The sequence below is a fragment of the Solanum tuberosum genome, unplaced genomic scaffold (assembly GCF_000226075.1).
Source record: "Solanum tuberosum cultivar DM 1-3 516 R44 unplaced genomic scaffold, SolTub_3.0 scf00114, whole genome shotgun sequence".
Classification (NCBI taxonomy): Eukaryota; Viridiplantae; Streptophyta; class Magnoliopsida; order Solanales; family Solanaceae; genus Solanum; species Solanum tuberosum.
In genome coordinates, this window is record NW_006239038.1 from 56,205 (window position 1) to 75,572 (window position 19,368).

At 36.7% G+C, this 19,368-nt stretch overlaps 5 protein-coding genes and 1 pseudogene across 5 annotated transcripts; 4 read left to right on the top strand and 2 right to left on the bottom strand.

Moving 5' to 3' along the window:
• Window positions 1-37: 37 nt before the first annotated feature.
• On the top strand, window positions 38-1,176 carry LOC107061030 (leucine-rich repeat receptor protein kinase EMS1-like; the record flags this gene model as incomplete). Its single annotated transcript, XM_015309720.1, has 1 exon — window positions 38-1,176. A coding segment is annotated over exon 1 (831 nt), but the record flags the coding sequence as incomplete, so codon positions are not given.
• Window positions 1,177-1,184: 8 nt separating this feature from the next.
• LOC102593483 (receptor-like protein 12) lies at window positions 1,185-2,712 on the top strand. The gene has a single exon (XM_006349882.2). The coding sequence runs from the start codon at window positions 1,211-1,213 to the stop codon at window positions 2,552-2,554; it is 1,344 nt and encodes a 447-aa protein (XP_006349944.1). The 5' UTR covers window positions 1,185-1,210; the 3' UTR covers window positions 2,555-2,712.
• A 229-nt stretch (window positions 2,713-2,941) lies between these two features.
• LOC102591352 (SNF1-related protein kinase regulatory subunit beta-1-like) lies at window positions 2,942-6,348 on the bottom strand. The gene is given in 4 exon segments (NM_001318610.1): window positions 2,942-3,417; window positions 3,619-3,781; window positions 3,897-4,075; window positions 6,108-6,348. Coding segments are annotated over 4 exon segments (864 nt in total). The 5' UTR covers window positions 6,309-6,348; the 3' UTR covers window positions 2,942-3,096.
• A 1,068-nt stretch (window positions 6,349-7,416) lies between these two features.
• On the bottom strand, window positions 7,417-10,223 carry LOC102591675 (uncharacterized). The gene is made up of 2 exons (XM_006349712.2): window positions 10,133-10,223; window positions 7,417-8,152 (listed from the first exon to the last, which is right to left on the bottom strand). The coding sequence occupies exon 2, from the start codon at window positions 8,094-8,096 to the stop codon at window positions 7,626-7,628; it is 471 nt and encodes a 156-aa protein (XP_006349774.1). The 5' UTR covers window positions 8,097-8,152; window positions 10,133-10,223; the 3' UTR covers window positions 7,417-7,625.
• Window positions 10,224-11,743: 1,520 nt separating this feature from the next.
• LOC102593809 (receptor-like protein 12) lies at window positions 11,744-14,563 on the top strand. Its single transcript, XM_006349883.1, has 4 exons — window positions 11,744-12,728; window positions 12,789-12,899; window positions 13,050-13,173; window positions 13,285-14,563. The coding sequence occupies exons 1-4, from the start codon at window positions 11,744-11,746 to the stop codon at window positions 14,561-14,563; spliced, it is 2,499 nt and encodes an 832-aa protein (XP_006349945.1).
• A 1,103-nt stretch (window positions 14,564-15,666) lies between these two features.
• LOC102594124 (receptor-like protein 12) lies at window positions 15,667-18,495 on the top strand (annotated as a pseudogene).
• The last annotated feature ends 873 nt before the right edge of the window (window positions 18,496-19,368 follow it).

The following is a 19,368-nucleotide window of genomic DNA, read 5'->3' on the forward strand; positions in this document are numbered from 1 at the left end:
CTTTCCAAGTTACACTCTCTTCGTATCTCCACATTTTTTAACTTTTACACTAAGGAGCTAAGACTCACATCCCATGATTTTAAATCGCTTCTTCAGAACTTGACCCAATTAAGAGAGCTTGATCTTACTCAAGTAAACATCTCTTCCACCATTCCTCTGAATTTTTCTTCTCATTTCACGACTCTGAGGCTGTCAGAAACAGGATTGTATGGGATAATACCTGAGAGTATATTTCACCTGCCCAACTTGGAAATACTTGACTTAAGTTACAATGTTCATCTCAATGGTTATTTTCCAAAGGCCAAATGGAACAGCAGTGCATCTCTCATAGAGTTACATCTCAGTATGGTGAATTTTTCTGATAATTTTCCAGAGTCTATTGGCTATCATCTAACTTCGCTGCGTTATTTGTCTCTTGTAAGTTGCAACCTTAGAGGGCCTATTCCTGAATCTCTTTCAAATCTCACCCGCATTGAGTATTTGGTCCTTTCATATAACTCCCTGAATGGAACAATACCATCAGGGATGTTATCCCTTCCATCACTAAATACAATAGTCTTGAGTAATAATCACTTATCTGGTCCCCTTGAAGATTTAAAGTCCAATTCACTAATCTCGATATATTTAGAGGGCAACCAGCTGCAGGGTCATCTTCCCCACTCAATTCAAAACCTTGTGAACCTAACAGGCCTTATCCTTTCTTTCAATAATTTTAGTGGTCGTGTGGATGTCAGCTTCTTTTCAAACCTTAAACAGCTTCGGTATCTTAGTCTTTCATATAATAATATCTCATTGACCAATGACAACAACGTTACTTTGCCCGAATCTCTTGATACGTTAGAATTGGCCGCATGTGAAGTGAAAGAGTTGGAGTTTCTAAGATCCGCAAAGCTTCTTCGGCATTTGGATCTTTCTTTCAATAATTTTAGTGGTCGCGTGGATGTCAGCCTCTTTTCAAACCTTAAACAGCTTGTGGAACTTCGTCTTTCATATAATAATATCTCATTGACCAATGACAACAACGTTACTTTGCCCGAATCTCTTGATACGTTAGAATTGGCCGCATGTGAAGTGAAAGAGTTGGAGTTTCTAAGATCCGCAAAGAAGCTTTGGCAGTTGGATCTTTCAAATATAAGATTCAAGGAAGAATTCCTGATTGGGCATGGTCTAACTGGATGTTTCATTGCAAGATCTTAATATATCCCACAATATGCTGACGAGTGTGGATTCAATTCCTCTTCAGTTTGCAGATACTATTGATTTGCGGTCCAATTTGCTTCAAGGATCACTACCCATTCCATCAAATTCCACTACATTCTTCTTCATATCTAATAATAGTCTCACTGGAGAAATTCCTTCATCTATTTGCAATTTGACAACACTGGTAATGCTTGATTTGGCGACAAACAATTTGAAGGGAGCAATTCCGCAATGTTTGGGTAATATTACTGCCCTCCAGGTTTTGGATATGCGCCACAACAATCTTTCTGGGAATATTCCAACAACTTTCAGCAATGGAAGTTCACTGAGCAGCCTCAACTTGCATGGCAACAAACTAGAGGGGAAAATCCCACAATCCTTGACCAATTGCAAACAACTTGAAGTTCTTGATTTAGGAGACAATCACCTCAACGACACATTCCCCGTGTGGTTGGGGACTCTACCAAAGCTGAAAGTTCTAAGCGTGCGATTCAACAAATTGCATGGTCCCATCAGAACATCAAGGATTGAGAACATGTTTCCAGAGCTTCGAATCATAGATCTCTCTTACAATGCCTTCTCAGGAAACTTACCTTCGAGTTTGTTTCAACATCTGAAAGCCATGAGGACAATTGATCTATCATTGGAAGCATCAAGATATGGTGCAGATCGATATTACCAAGACTCGATAGCTGTCGTATCCAAGGGATATGAGCGTGAAGTTGTGAGAATCTTGTTTTTGTACACCACTATCGATCTTTCAAAGAACAAATTTGAAGGACATATTCCAACTATTATGGGAGATCTCATTGCACTCCGTGTGCTGAATATATCTCATAATGGATTGGAAGGTCATATACCGTCATCACTTGGAAGTTTATCTTTGGTTGAATCACTGGACCTATCAAGTAACCATCTTGTAGGAGAGATACCAGCACAATTTGCTTCTCTTACTTCTCTTGCAGTCTTAAATCTTTCCTACAATCATCTCGAAGGGTGCATTCCTCATGGAAATCAATTTCAGACCTTTGAGAACAATTCATATGAAGGCAATGATGGATTACGTGGTTTTCCAGTTTCAATAAGTTGTGGCAATGATCATGTATCAGGGAAAAATTATGCCGTAGATGATGAAGAAAGCAATTCTGAATTTCTGAGTGATTTTCGGAAAGCTGCTCTTATGGGGTATGGAAGTGGACTATGTATTGGAATATCCATAGTATATTTCATGATGTCAACTGGAAAACCGATATGGTTTGCAAGAATCATTGTAGAGCTGGAGCACAAAATAATGATGGGAAGGAGAAAGAAGCAGCGAAGTCAAAGGAATAACAGAAGAAGAAATAATCACTAATCATATTACTGTTATTTCTTTAAGGAAAAGATGTAATAAGTTGTAGACGCATTATCGTTAAATCCTGTTTGCATAAAGTGTGTAGCATCATTTGGCCATGAAAATTGAGGGTGAGATGACCTTTAATGATAAGTTATATGCAATATAAAATCTTATGAGCCATCCGCAATTAATTCATTGAAATTCCAAAATAATAAACCACAAAAAACAAGAATCTATTCGAGGAAGAGACAAGAAATATTTTGTTCCACGACAGAAAATTATTTTATTCTTGTCCTCCAAAAGATGCATTGATGGTGAATGAGATTCAAAATCGAGCTAACTATATTTTCTTTTCATTTTGCACATTAATCCTTTTGTGAACATAAAATCACTGAAAAAAGAAGGTGAAGAAAGGAGAATATGCATTGCTGATAAAACTTGAAACTATTGTACAACAGAGAAGAGAGGTTAAAGGAAGTTTCAACGTTGAGCATGTCTATAAACAGTGGAAATCTTAAAGGAGAAAGCTCTGGAAAGATTTGATTGTGAACACGGGCTGGTCACCTCTTCAGTGGCTTGTAGAGGACAACGGTGACATATTTGGACTGGAATCTATGCGTTAAACCAAGAGCAACGACGGATTGAGAAGCCCATCCTTTCTCTATAAAGAGGTGATTAAGTACTACGTGCTGGGGTTTTGGAGAAGAAGGTGCCTCTTCTGAGTTTTCAGAACCAAGAACAGTTAGATGAAGTTGGGGTGGAACTGCCACTGGCTCCTTTGCAAAATCCTCATCTCCCAGCAAAGCTTGCGCATAGCTAGAGTCAGGTGATGGTGGGGCCTCAAACTCTGCAACACTTTCGAGGTTCTCTGGAACATTGTCCTGTAGGAAGGATGCGAATTGTGTTATGAGCCAAACAAATTCTCAGGGAACAGCAGGTATATAGACTATAAAACACATGTTTATGCATCAATGTGCTAAAGTTATCAATGATGCCTCTGCTGTGATAATGTAACTATCCGTTCATTAGGCAAATGTAAAGCAGCTTCCCCTCAATAATCAGGAAGCAGAATTCTCACTTACATTAACATCAAGTAGATTAAAGACAACGCCTGTCTCATCTGCTACACATGGAAGTTCTGGAATATATCTAACTTCTCCATCCACAATGAATTTGTAATGATATATACCCGATGGAAGGACCAAGAGAACGGTATAGTCCTTGCCTGATCTTTGGAGAATTTTCCTGCAAGCAAATATCATTAGTGGATACATTCAGAAACTCCATTAACAGGAATCATCGCAACAGCTAGTACTTGGTTGAATCTAGTTCAACTCCTAAATAAGAGGCCAGAGTTTACCTTGATGTCCAGTTGTCCCAAGATCCTTGGATAGCAACATTATTACCACCATAACTCCATGTTATCAAAGTAGGTATGCCACTCTCTAGTGAATGATCAGAGGCATCCTCACATTCATTGCCCCACATTTGATTGCTAACAGGATTGCCATCCCCTCCTTGTAAAGGAACTACTGGCACCTGAAAAGGATGATAAAGAGGAGTTTAGTCTCAAAATTAGTCAGTCGTAAGTATTTATGGGGTACGATTGGGGCGCCCAAGAAGCAATTAACTGCTCTGGTCTATCTCCAAGTTAACTAAAAATAAGAAGTGCTTGCTTTTGGTAATTGGCCAACCTCAGAGGGACACTATTCCCTTCTGTCCACTTAGAAAAGCCTAAATTTTGAGTGATAATGTTGATTACAAAATATGACGAATATTCATCATATATAAGGTGGCAAAAAATTCAGCCAAAGTGAACAAGAGTGAATTATTCAGAGCAGAACCCGCACACTAAAGGAGAACTCCAACTTTCACTTGACTACAGATTGACTAAAAGGTTTCACCAGCCCTACTAGGATTACAGCATAACATTTCTGCACCCGCCGCCTGCTCCCGGATGCACTAGGTGTCATTAGTGCAAGACATTCTAATACAGAAACTTTATAGCTTGCTCATCTGGCATAAGTTCCTTTTGTTTTTTCATGTACCTTGCTAATATAAATTAGTTGTCTGTTTTACCCAAAAAATAGACAGGCCATGAGATGCTTTCCTTTTTCCCATTTAACAGAGGGTTAGGCCAACACTCAACCAAGTCCTATAATGGAAGCTTCCAACTAAACAGAAAAAAGAATTCATCCAGCATTTTCCTAAAGGCATTTCATATAGGAATAGCATGAAACCTAATAGAACTGGAATGAAAATAGAGGATTCATATTACCAATCTGGGATCAGGAAGTTGTGTAATGGTTGTTCCTATAGGTGTTTCAATTTAGTGTCAAGCAGAACACTTCAACGCTACTACATTGGGAAAACACAACAAATCACAATTAAGCATATAATGAACAGTACTACAATCAATTTACAACTCTACCCTATAGATGCAGACACATCCCCACAAATCACAGGCATACAGATAGGCAACATAACATAAGTAATTGCATAGGGCATGGGCGTATCCACCACCTTAGCTAACCATCATACGATTAAACCATTTAAAAAGGATTACTTCTTCCATCTTAATATGTTCGGCACATTTTCTAAAGAAGAGTCAATGTGACTAACTTCCGCAGTAAATCAGGCTAGATCAACTCATTTTTTGGAATTAAAATTTAAACATTTGGAAACAAAACAAAAAGTACTATAAGTTGCAATTCTCATCATATCAATATGGTAAGAAGTGCACTTGGATAGAAAGAAGTCATAGATGTTTTAAAGAGCAAACAAGTCATCTTTTCTCAAGTATATACCCCATGGCGAGCAAACTTTATATGTGGAAAAGACAACACTGTAAATGGCACAGACCTTAACACTGCATTCGCTCATCATTTGCTAGATCACTTAAATACTTAAATGGAGACAAGTCCATTCCTTTGTGCTTTTTGGTACTTGTAAAGATATGATACTTAGTTTAACTCAACCCAAAAACCTAATATAAGCAGACCATCAGTTCATTCTAAAACCAAAGTGGAACTCTAACCACCCCTTCACGCACAGGTCCAACTGGAGCGTGGGCAAGGAGCTCGAATGGGAATGGACCCCACTCTAACACCATGTAAAGATATGACATTTGAGTATAACTCAACCCCAAAACTAGCTCACTAAGAGAGGATTGCTCAAATCCATATAAACACAGCCAGTCCCCAGCTCCAAAAAAGCAAGCTCATTAAGGGAGGATTACCAAAATCCATATAAGCATCGCAAGTCCCTTCCCCTCCCCAACTAACATAGGACACTAACAGTGCTCTAATATTGATCAAAACCCTGTCCTTCCATTAAAAAATACATTTTTAAGAAAAAATTCTTAGTTTGAATCTCCAAAAAAGTGAAAAAAGGCTACATATTGAACAAATGAACTATATATAAAGCTCAAGTTAGACCTCATTTGAGCTCTGCTTCACACCAAATCTTAAAATCCCCTTTGAATCACCAACACCACAAACAAACACATACACATATACTGTTTCATATGTATGTAGAATAAATAGGATATAATGAGCATAAAAATGGAAACCTGAGGTCCGAACAAGAGAGGTGAAGCTGAACGATGTGGACTCTGCGGAGGAGAATTGACCATCAAGTCAGCCGAAGGCACTCGCGAGGTCAGAGCGTGGTGATCTTCTACTATGCCAGATTCAACATTAGATCTTCTTCCCGACACCTCACCGTCGCCGTCGCCGACGGCGCCGTCTTCTCTGGCGTTCGCATTTCCCATGGCTTCCCAATAATGCTAGTGAATATACATATGTATATTTTGTATGTATATGTGGAGAGAGAAAGTTATAAGAGTCACGTTCTCGTGTTTATATAGTAAAAGATAAGGCACACTTTTGGACTTATTTACAATAATGCCCTCAATTGACTTTCTTTTTCCTTCTACTTGTTGCTTACTATCACCTCGATTAATCTACGAAATAATATAACAAATGCAATGAAATATATGAAGGTCATTCTTATCTGTTGAGAAATAAAAAAGTTATTTCGGAAAGACTTTCGATTGGAGGGTGAGCTTACGAGCATCTCAATTATTCTATGAAATAATTACAATAAATGTAGTGAAATATATGCAGATCTTATTCTTATATATTGAGAAATAGAAAAGTTGTTATGAAAAGACTCTCTATTAGAGGGCGAGCGGAAAAGGATAAAGATGGAAATTGGAAAAATATAAAAGGAAAATTTAGAGGATAAATAGTGATGACATGGAGAGATCAGAATGGTTGATAAAGGATAAGTACAAAATGGAAGGGGTAGATTAACTAAATTTATGAATGTGTATAAAATGTACTCTCTTTTGTGCATATATTATCTTCTTTAGGTGTGTGCCCACGTTGGTTTGAGAGCACAATGACAGTGATAGCCTCCAAGTATTATTATCAACAATTAATAATGAGGGAAATACGACAAAAATATTTTTTTGAATTTTTTATAATATCAAATGAAAAAAAAAGTTTATGTGGAGAATAAAAATGAAAAAGAAAAACTTGTGTTCCGAACAAACAAGGTTGTTATAGAGATATTTGATTATATTAAGGAAAGAATTAAAGCAAGGTAAATCAACAATATATTCGGTGTGATTCCATAAATTGAGTAGAGAGGGTATAAAGTGTATACAGACCTTACATCCATCTGGTAGAAATAAAGAAATAAAGAGGTTTCCGATAGACCCTTGCTAATGCTATCATAAAGAATCATCTGGTAGAAATAAAGAGGTTTCCGATAGACCCTTGCTAATACTATTGGTAAGAAAGTAGGTACAAGTATGACCAACAAATGTAGGTGACCCCACTTTTTTCATCGGGTCTAGATAAAGACCATAGATCTTGAGTGACAACAACTGTATATCAGCCAAAATTTGTGATACATGCCAAAGATTCATGACACTAGGTTGCACAATGTTCATAAAAGAAAGGGCCTTAAAGAGAACAATTTCTATGTTTTGGCATATCATAAGTTCAACAAAACTCTACTTCAGAAGTAGAAAAACCATGACTACAAGACAGCATTGTTAACCAACAAGATTTATGGTCTATTACTGTTTTGAGTTAGTAGCATTTCTAACAGAGTTCCAAATTTGGACGACCGATTCTGCAACACGAGGGAGCACTTGAAGAAGGCCACCAGAGGCCATCCCGATGGCAAGGGTTTGAGGATAGCCTGGCTTGGAGTCAACTTTCATGTCAAGGCTGAGCAGTCGAGCATTGATGATATCGAGTTTTCTAGAGGTTTCAGATGACACATTCCTATTATTATTGCGATTCTTGTCATTTCGAGAAGTGCTGATCACCCTGAAGAGAGCACCCTGGAGATCCTCAATGACCTTAAAGGAAGCTTCTTGAGAGTCAATGCCTTGTGATTCATAGTGTGATACAAGCTCTCTCGCACTTGGCAACTTTCTTGTCACCTTCTTTTTGCTGCTCTCATTATTGTTGGTGGATGTCGCAGTATCAATCTCTTTTATCTCCTCCTTCTCATTTTGAATTGGTTGTGATGGTTTAGCCATTACCTTTTTGTTTTTTCCCTCGGGTTCTCTCTGATTTTTACGGTTTCAGATTAAGCCTGAGCAACAGGAAGAAAGAAAATTAAATAGAAAGCGGCACAAGCAAATTAGCTAATTGAACTAAGTGAATCAGCCAAAACAAATATTTGACAACTCTCTAGGAAGCAATGCAGGTTAAGAACGTATCATATATAAGAAGTAAAGTTTCTAGCATATTTTTAATAATTTATACTATGATTAACTAGTAATCACTTAATTGAATAGATAGCAGAAAACTCACAACGGCAACAGATATCAGTGAGGTCATGGATTCATATCGCAGGACAGAGCATGAGAAAACGTAAAAACCATTCACAAAGAGCGAGCATAAGCCAAGTGAACAAAAGGAAAGAGACCCCTTTTTCTTTCTCAAAACACAAGATGAAATCAAAAGCAAATTACGTATATTCAATCACTGGAGATCCTTTGAGTGAAAAGATAATGCATGACAAATAATAACACCAACTAGTCTGAGACAGGTAAATTGATAACGTGAATTTCAAATAGGCCAGTTTTCACCAGCAGCTAGTATACAATTTTGGATCAGAGCAAACTCTATCCCCCTCAAACAACTCGTACTTCAAGAGACTGACCCTCTTTATTTCACCCTCTAATGTACATACATAAATAAATTGTTCAGAAATACTTAAATAAACTACCTGCAAGTGTTATTTCCAGTAAACCAGTCAATAAAGTCATGAGATCATAAGATGTCACTGATCATAGGACGCAACATCTCAAAGCTATTTTCCATTTTACTAATTGAAAATGAAACCACATACTTAACTAATGAAAAATGAAGCCACATACGGAAGGGGAACAGTGGTGTGAAATTGAATTTGATCATTTATAAATGATAAAAGAAATTCATCTTAGTGTGGTTATCTTGCAGGCACAACATGAATAATTCAAAATTAATGTTTTGAGCTTACTTTTCAAAATGGCTACAGAGCTCACCATATTGAAGATAATAAGCATTTTAATACTGCATTCGTAATATTACTATTCTACTCAATACTCCCTCTAGACCATTTTCCTCCAATAGGAACATAGAACTACCAGAGCTGTTTCCCCGAAACAAAACAAGCCTATGTTGTATTAAACCTATAGAAAAAAAAAAGCTTCCTTTGCTCGTAGTTGCAAATTAAGGCTGAATCCGTGAAAATTGAGCCACTAAAGAGGTGAGCAAACTTATGCTTATTGGAAAGGTAATTGAAGAAAATTAACCTGCATCGAATCAAAATATGAGTGGGAAAGTTCATATGTTTCGAGTCACAAGGAACCAACACAGACATTAATGCAGCACTAGCATATATTATCTGCGCCAACTGAAAAGGTCACAAAGAGATAAGATTTAATTGCAAGAATTGAAACGAACATAGTTAGACCTCAAAAGACATGAGCTTTCAACAAGTGAAACTAAAGACATTGAATTGCATATCAACTCCTTAAATATTAAGAGGATGCGAGTTAAAACGAAAAAAAAGAAAATTCACAGAGGTATCAACCTATTATATCTCAATCCGAACCTAGTTGAAGTCAGCCATACAAATCCTCTATTACATTTTGCTCTATTAGGGTCCATTTCATTCTCAATGTAGTGGCTACACCAATTTTACTGCTTTTACTCAAGCATTGTATGATTATTGCTCACTCATCGTCTTCGATTCGACTATATAATCTTCAAATACAATGTACGTGATGACAATTCTTGCCAACAACCACAAAGTTGCTACATTATTGACCTAAAAATCCCATGTTCAAGAAGTAAAAATCCCATCTTTTTAGAAATACAAAGAGAACAGTATGCACCTATAAGCTCAATCTCTACAAGGGGCGAAGCTAGAGTGTGCAAAGCAGGTACATACAAATTATTAATTCAAAACTCAATAACTCAAAACTACTAACATTCCGAAATCATAAACTTCAAATTTTGACTCCGAGGAGTCAAAAGAATCAATACCCTTTTTGCTTCAGAGCTTAAATATCGAATTCCATACCTGCCAAGACGCTTGCCGGAAAGTTGGCCGGAGATTTTGTGACTGAAGCCGGCAGCTAGGGGATAAGGAAAGGAGTTTTATATGAGAGGGAAATAAGAAATATTTGGGGAAAATTGCACTTCGCATCCTTCTTATGTAAGTTTGAAACATATAAGCCCTTGTGATTTACAAGAATGACCTCTATAAAAGGGCGGTAGAACTTTTGGCCACGCTTAACAAATTTTTTTAAAAAAACAAGGGACAATAACCCCCGCTTTAAAAAAATTCATTATGTAGAACTTTTTGTTGCTTGTTGGACGGAAGATAGTATTCAAAATATTGGAGAATCTTAATAGTTCAGTTGGTTGACTATTCAAGTTCATATTTTCAACTTTACATGTCTAATTACATAATTCCAAAAGGAAAGACAATAGCTATTTGTTTCAATCTTAGAAATGTTTTATTTAGATACGATTATTCTGTTAGTCATTTCAAATCAAAATCACAATTAAAACGGTAAATTAATAGAAAATTGTCCATCCAAATGACTTTGTATTTTGGGAAAATCCTTGCACAAGACTATATTGGTAATGAACTATATTTTATTTGGACATGCAACTTGTACAAAATGATTTGCAACAACTCATTCTCTTTAAAAAAATTAATATTTTGTGAATTGTTTATGACTTCAGCAAAATAATTTTGTGACTTTAGTGTTACAAATAGAACATTTAGTAGTGATCAGAAACTAGTGCCAACATACCAAACTAAAAAAGATGATTTCTCTACATTTTAAGTTTGTTTTCTGTTTGAGGGATTATTTTTCCTATTATTATGTAGTTTTGTTTACTGGTAAAGAACATGTGGATGTGGAACACATGAAGAAAAAAAAGACAAAAAAAAAACCCCAAATTTGACTTTAGAATGATTAGATTTTCTTTAATAAAAAAATGAACAAAGACAAAGTGTGAATGATAGAGAAACCAAATTTCCTAACATTTGGAGAAAACACATTTCCTTTTTAGTTCATTTGAAATATCCATTGTAAAATACAACACATTTGCATTCATAGTTTCCTTTCTAGTTCTTTTGAAAAGGAATCTAAACTTTAATTCAACTTTTCACGTGACATATTTAAGATCACAAGATTGAAACGTTTTCTTTAGTTTCTTGATTTCCTTATCTTTCTTGACTTAATTTCCTCCTCCCTTTATTTTTTGTAGAGGCGGGTTCAACTAGACAGTGGCGGAGTCAGAATTTTCACCAAGAGAATTCTAAATATGAAGAAATTGAATGAGATTCAACATCTACTATATACACATGAAAAATAATTTTAACATTGTAAAAATAGTATAATTTCTATCAAAGGATGTTTGGATGAAACCCCTTAACCGTACATGACTCTGCCCCTGTAACTCTATGGTCCACTACTTTAGAGATGAGAAATGAGAACCAAAAAAGGTATATCATGCATCATATACAACAAAGTTGCTGACTGCATTAGTGATGATGTTAAAGTGGCAAAAACCATATTGTTAATGAACTATGAAGTTTGCCTATATATATATATATTTGTGTAGCCTTTTCTTGATTTTCAATACCAACATACTCTAAAACTCTTTGATGCTAAACATGGGGTCTGGCCAATTCTCATTTCTGTTCTTTCTCTGTTTCTGTCAGCTTTCTTTTTCTTCATCCATACCTCATTTGTGCCGTAAAGATCAAAGCTACGCTCTTCTAGAATTCAAGAGAACACTTATCGTAGATCCCTCATTAGTTACGAGTAGTTCCTACTCTTATACGAGTTCATGGAATATGAGCAGAGATTGTTGCTCATGGGATGGAGTCGTATGCAATGAGATGACTGGCCATGTCATTGAACTTGATCTCAGTTGCAACAGTCTTGTAGGAAAGGTTGATTCCAATAGCAGCCTCTTCCAACTCTCTCATCTTCAAAGGCTCGACCTTTCTTCTAATAACTTCTCTAATTCTAACATCTCGCCTGAATTTGGCAGGTTCTCGAGCTTGACATATCTTGATCTTTCTGACTCCTATTTCTCAGGTCAAAATCCTTCTGAAATCTCTCACCTTTCCAAGTTACAATCTCTTTATTTCTCAGGAGAAATGCTTAAATTTGGACCTCACGATTTTGAAATGCTCCTTCAGAATTTGACTCAATTAAGAGAGCTTCATCTTACTTCCATAAACATCTCTTCCACTATTCCTCTGAATTTTTCTTCTCATTTAACAACTCTGAGGCTGGGAAATACAGGATTGCACGGGTTAATACCCGAGAGTATTTTTCACCTTCCCAATCTGGAAACACTTGTCTTACAAAATAATGATCAGCTAAGTGGTTATTTTCCAAAGACGAAATGGATCAGCAGTGCATCTCTCGTAGAGTTAGATCTCAGTGGCGTGAATTTTTCTTGTAATTTGCCTGAGTCTATCGGTTATCTAACCTCACTGCATTCTTTGTCTCTTAAAAATTGCAACCTTCGAGGGCCTATTCCTGAATCTCTTTCGAATCTCACACACATATTGGATTTGGACCTTTCAGATAACTCCCTAAATGGAACAATACCATCAGGGATGTTCTCTCTTCCGTCACTAAGTCGTTTAGTCTTGAGTAATAACCACCTTTATGGTCAGTTTGAGGATTTCAATTCCAATTCAGTAATCTGGATTGATTTAAGCAATAATCAGCTGCAAGGTCATCTTCCCAAGTCGATTCAAAACCTTGTGAACCTAACAGGCCTTGTTCTTTCTTTCAATAATTTTAATGGTAGTGTGGATGTCAGCTTCTTTGCTGACCTCAAGCAACTTTATTATCTTGATCTTTCATATAATTGTATCTCATTGACCAATGAGAACAAACATAATGTTACTTTGCCAGGATCTCTTATGAGCTTACGATTGGCTGCATGTGAAGTGAAAGAATTGGAGTTTCTAAGATCCGCAAAGCTTCTTTGGCATTTGGATCTTTCAAATAATAAGATTGAAGGAAGAATCCCAGATTGGGCATGGTCTAACTGGATTATTTCATTGAAGAGTCTTAATATATCCCACAACATGCTGGCAAGTGTTGATTCAATTCCTCTTCAATCTGCAAATGCCATTGATTTGCGGTCCAATTTTCTTCAAGGTTCACTACCTATTCCACCAATTTCCACAAGATTCTTCTTCATATCCCATAATAATCTCAGTGGGGAGATCCCTTCGTCTATTTGCAATTTGACGTCACTGGTAATGCTAGATTTGGCAGGAAACAACTTGAAGGGAGCAATTCCGCAATGTTTGAGTAATATCAGTGGCCTCGAAGTTCTGGATATGCACCACAACAGTCTTTCAGGGACTCTTCCAACGACTTTTAGAATTGGAAGTGCCCTCAAAAGCTTCAACTTTCATGGCAATAAGCTGGAGGGGAAAATCCCACAATCCTTGATCAACTGCAAACTACTCGAAGTTCTTGATTTAGGAGACAATCATCTCAACGACACATTCCCCGTGTGGTTGGGAACTCTGCCAAAGCTGAAAGTTCTAAGCTTGAGATCCAATATATTGCATGGACCCATTAGAACTCTAACAACTGAAAACATGTTTCCTCAGCTTCAAATATTAGATCTCTCCTCCAATGCTTTCACAAAAAACATACCACCGGGTTTGTTTCAACATTTGAAAGCCATGAGGACAATTCATCAAATGATGAACACACCAAGTGATGAAGGAAGTCGATATTACCAAGACTCGATAGCTGTCGTATCCAAGGGATATGAGCGTGAAATTGTGAGAATCTTGTTTTTGTACATCACTATCGATCTTTCAAACAACAAATTCGAAGGACATCTTCCAAGTATTATGGGAGATCTTATTGCACTCCGTGTGCTGAATATATCTCATAATGGATTGGAAGGTCATATGCCCCCATCACTTGGAAGATTATGTTCAGTTGAATCATTGGACCTGTCAAGTAACCATCTTGTAGGAGAGATACCAGCACAATTTGCTTCTCTTACATCTCTTGAAGTCTTAAATCTCTCCTACAATCATCTCGAAGGATGCATTCCTCAAGGAAATCAATTTCATACCTTTGAGAACAATTCATATGAAGGCAATGATGGATTACGTGGATTTCCCTTTACAAAAGGTTGTGGCAATGATCGTGTATCAGGGACAAATTATGCCATATCTGGACAGCTAGACGATGAAGAGAGCAATTCTGAATTTCTGCGTGATTTTTGGAAAGGTGCTCTTATGGGCTATGGAAGTGGACTATGTATTGGATTATCCATAATATATTTCATGATTTCAACTGGAAACCTGAAATGGCCTGCAAGAATCATTGAAGAGCTGGAGCACAAAATTATGATGGGAAGGAGAAAGACGCAGCGAAAGCAAAGGCTCTTCTGCATTTCCATTTGTTTTTCTTCTGTTTTTGGTCTAACATTGTGATGTAAATGATATTTAATCAGTCTCTGGACCTTTTTGTATTGCTTTTAAGCAATACTATTACAGTTATTTCATTTCAGAGAAAACATATCTATACTCTGTATATATTTGTTAGCCTCAGCTGTTAACAGACCTTTGGTTGTTGATCAAGATCAAACAAGACCGAGCATGACAAGAGCTAAAGTCGAAGTTGACTTACTGGCAGCTTTGTTTGAACATGTAAGATGACCTCGCTTTAGTTTGTCATTGGGCGGAAGTTAGTATTCAGGACATTGGGAAATCTTAGTAGATTAGTTGGTTGATTATTCTCATGTTCACATTTAGTTTTTGTAATTTGTATCAGGAATCTCATTTGTCTTTACATTGTTGTTGTTCTTCTTTTCGTGACTTGAAAAAGTTAGTATTACATAATTTACTTGAGCTTCAGTAGCTTGATAAAAAAATTCAAGTTCGTATTTTCAACTTTATATGTCTAATTACATAATTCTAAAGGAAAGGCAATAGCTATTTGTTTCAATCTCATAAATAACCTTATTTGGATACGTTTATTCTGTGAGTCGTCTCAAATACAATATAAAGTGCATATAAAGTGAGATCAACGATGATGAACAATGTTAGCCAACATTTATCAAACTGAATCACCAAAGGATTAATCTCAATAAACTTTTTCTTTTCATTGTTACTTAGTTGTAAGGGATAAAAAAGTTTGTCTATGTCAACATAAAGACAAAACTAGAACAACTTAAATTGACTTTATCAACATTTATGAACAAACAAAGTATGAATGAGATATAGTTTGTGTGAATGAGGGAGAGCAGCCGAATTTGCAAAATCCAGAGAAAACATGTTTCGGTTGGTCTTTACTCATTAATGATAATTAGCTTTCATTTGAAATTTCCATGAAAAAATACAAGATATTTACATTCATAATTCATTATCTTTCTTGGCTTCATTTCCTCTGCTATTTATTTTTGTAGAGGTGGATGCGGCTCATAAACAACGGATTCAACTGAACACATATTATTATCGAACACAAAACTAAATATTTGTGTAGCCTTTTCTTGATTTTCACTACTACCTTTCGCTAGAACTCTTTGATGCTAAACATGGGGCCTGGCCAATTCTTATTTCTACTCTCTCTCTGTTTCTGTCTGCTTTCTTTTTCTTCATCCATACCTCATCTGTGCCGCAAAGATCAAAGCAACGCTCTTCTAAAGTTCAAGAAAACACTCACTGTAGATCCTTCATTAATTACTTGCAGTTCCTACTCTTATACGAGTTCATGGAATAGGAGCAGAGATTGTTGCTCGTGGGATGGGGTCATATGTGATGAGATGACAGGCCATGTGATTGAACTTAATCTCAGTTGCAGTGGTCTTGTAGGAAAGATTGATTCCAATAGCAGCCTCTTCCAACTCTCTCATCTCCAAAGGCTCGACCTTTCTTCTAATAGCTTCTCTAATTCGCACATCTCGCCTGAATTTGGAAGGTTCTCGAGCTTGACACTTCTTGATCTTTCTGACTTATATTTCTCAGGTCATATCCCTTCTGAAATCTCTCATCTTTCTCAATTACAGTCTATTCGCCTCTCCCCATCATTTGAAACTATTCTAAAACTCACAGCCCATGATTTGAAATTGCTCCTTCAGAATTTGACTCAATTAAGAGATCTTGATCTTTCTACCATAAACATCTCTTCCACCATTCCTCTGAATTTTTCTTCTCATTTGACAACTCTGAAGATGGGAAATACAGGATTGTATGGGATAATACCTGAGAGTATTTCTCACCTTCCCAATCTGGAAACACTTGTCTTACAAAATAATGATCAGCTAAGTGGTTATTTTCCAAAGACGAAATGGATCAGCAGTGCATCTCTCGTAGAGTTAGATCTCAGTGGCGTGAATTTTTCTTGTAATTTGCCTGAGTCTATCGGTTATCTAACCTCACTGCATTCTTTGTCTCTTAAAAAATGCAACCTTCGAGGGCCTATTCCTGAATCTCTTTCAAATCTCACACACATATTGGATTTGGACCTTTCAGATAACTCCCTAAATGGAACAATACCATCAGGGATGTTCTCTCTTCCGTCACTAAGTCGTTTAGTCTTGAGTAATAACCACTTTTCTGGTCAGTTTGAGGATTTCAATTCCAATTCAGTAATCTGGATTGATTTAAGCAATAATCAGCTGCAAGGCCATCTTCCCAAGTCGATTCAAAACCTTGTGAACCTAACAGGCCTTATTCTTTCTTTCAAAAAATTTAGTGGCCATGTGGATGTCAGCTTCTTTGCTGACCTCAAGCAGCTTTATTATCTTGATCTTTCATATAATCGTATCACATTGACCCATGAGAACAAACATAATGTTACTTTGCCAGGATCTCTTATGAGCTTACAATTGGCCACATGTGAAGTGAAAGAATTGGAGTTTCTAAGATCCGCAAAGCTTCTTTGGCATTTGGATCTTTCAAATAATAAGATTGAAGGAAGAATCCCAAATTGGGCATGGTCTAACTGGATTTATTCATTGAAACGTCTTAATTTATCCCACAACATGCTGGAAAGTGTTGATTTAATTCCTCTTCTGTCTATAAAAGCTATTGATTTGCGGTCCAATTTTCTTCAAGGTTCACTACCTATTCCACCAATTTCCACAAGATTCTTCTTCATATCTCATAATAATCTCAGTGGGGAGATCCCTTCGTCTATTTGCAATTCGACGTCACTGGCAATGCTAGATTTGGCAGGAAACAACTTGAAGGGAGCAATTCCGCAATGTTTGGGTAATATCAGTGGCCTCGAGGTTCTGGATATGCACTACAACAGTCTTTCAGGGACTCTTCCAACGACTTTTAGAATCGGAAGTGCACTCAAAAGCTTCAACTTTCATGGCAATAAGCTGGAGGGGAAAATCCCACAATCCTTGATCAACTGCAAACAACTCGAAGTTCTTGATTTAGGAGACAATCACCTCATGGACACATTCCCCATGTGGTTGGGGACTCTGCCAAAGCTGAAAGTTCTAAGCTTAAGATCCAATAAATTGCATGGACCCATTAGAACTCTAACAACTGAAAACATGTTTCCTCAGCTTCAAATATTTTATCTCTCCTCCAATGCTTTCACAAAAAACATACCACCGGGTTTGTTTCAACATTTGTAAGCCACGAGGACAATTCATCAAACGATGAACACACCAAGTGATGAAGGAAGTCGATATTACCAAGACACGGTAGCTTTCGTAACAAAGGGATTAAAATTTGAAGTTGTGAGAATCTTGTTTTTGTACGCCAATGTCGATCTTTCAAACAACAAATTTGAAGGAAATATTCCAAGTATTGTGGGAGATCTCATTGCACTTCGTGTGCTGAATATATCTCATAATGGATTACAAGGTCATATACCGCCATCACTTGGAAGTTTATCCTTGGTTGAATCATTGGACCTGTCAAGTAACCATCTTGTAGGAGAGATACCAGCACAATTTGCTTCTCTTACATCTCTTGAAGTCTTAAATCTCTCCTACAATCATCTCGAAGGGTGCATTCCTCAAGGAAATCAATTGCATACCTTTGAGAACAATTCATATAAAGGCAATGATGGATTACGTGGAATTCCCTTTACAAAAAGTTGTGGCGATGATCGTGTATCAGGGACAAATTATGCCATATCTGGACAGCTAGACTCTGAAGAGAGCAATTCTGAATTTCAGAGTGATTTTTGGAAAGCGGCTCTTATGGGATATGGAAGTGGACTATGTATTGGATTATCCATTATATATTTCATGATTTCAACTGGAAACCTGAAATGGCCTGCAAGAATCATTGAAGAGCTGGAGCACAAAATTATGATGGGAAGGAGAAAGACGCAGCGAAAGCAAAGGCACTTCTGCATTTCCATTTGTTTTTCTTCTTTTTCTGGTGTAACATTGTGAATTTGTGATGTAAATAATGTTTAATCAGTCTCTGGACCTTTTTGTATGCTTTTAAGCAATACTACTACAGTTATTTCATTACAGAGAAAACATATTTATACTCTGTATATATTTGATAGCCTCGGCTGTTGGCAGACCTTTGGTTGTTGATCAAGATCAAACAAGACCGAGCACGACAAGAGTTAAAATCGAAGTTGACTTACTGGCAGCTTTGTTTGAACATGTAAGATGACCGCGCTTTAGTTGATAATTGGGCGGAAGATAGTATTCAGGACATTGGGAAATCTTAATAGATTAGTTGGTTGATTATTCTCGTGTTCACATTTAGTTTTTGTAATTTGTATCATGAATCTCATTTGTGTTTACATATTTGTTGTTCTTCTTTTCCTGACTTGACAAAGTTTGTATTACATAATTTACTTGAGCTTCAGTAGGTTGATAAAAAAAATACAAGTTCGTATTTTCAACTTTATATGTCTAGATCAACGATGATGAACAATGTTAGCCAACGTTTGTCAAACTGACTCTCGGATTAATCCCAACAAACTTTTTCCTTTCATTGTTATTCAGCTATAAGGGATTAAAAAGGTTAACTGTCTATGTTAACATAAAGACAAAAATAGAAAAACTTAAATTTGACTTGACCAACATTTTATTTGATAAAGTATGAACAGACAAAGTGTGGAGGAGAGAAAGTTTGTGTGGAAGAGAGAGAGCAGCCAAATTTGCAAAATTCGGAGAAAATACGTTTCTGTTAGTCTTAACTCTTTAATGATAAGTAGCTTTCACTTACTCTGCTCTTTAATTTTGTAGAGGTGGATGCGGCTCATAAACAACAGGTTCAACTGAACTCAGTATTATCGAACACGAAAA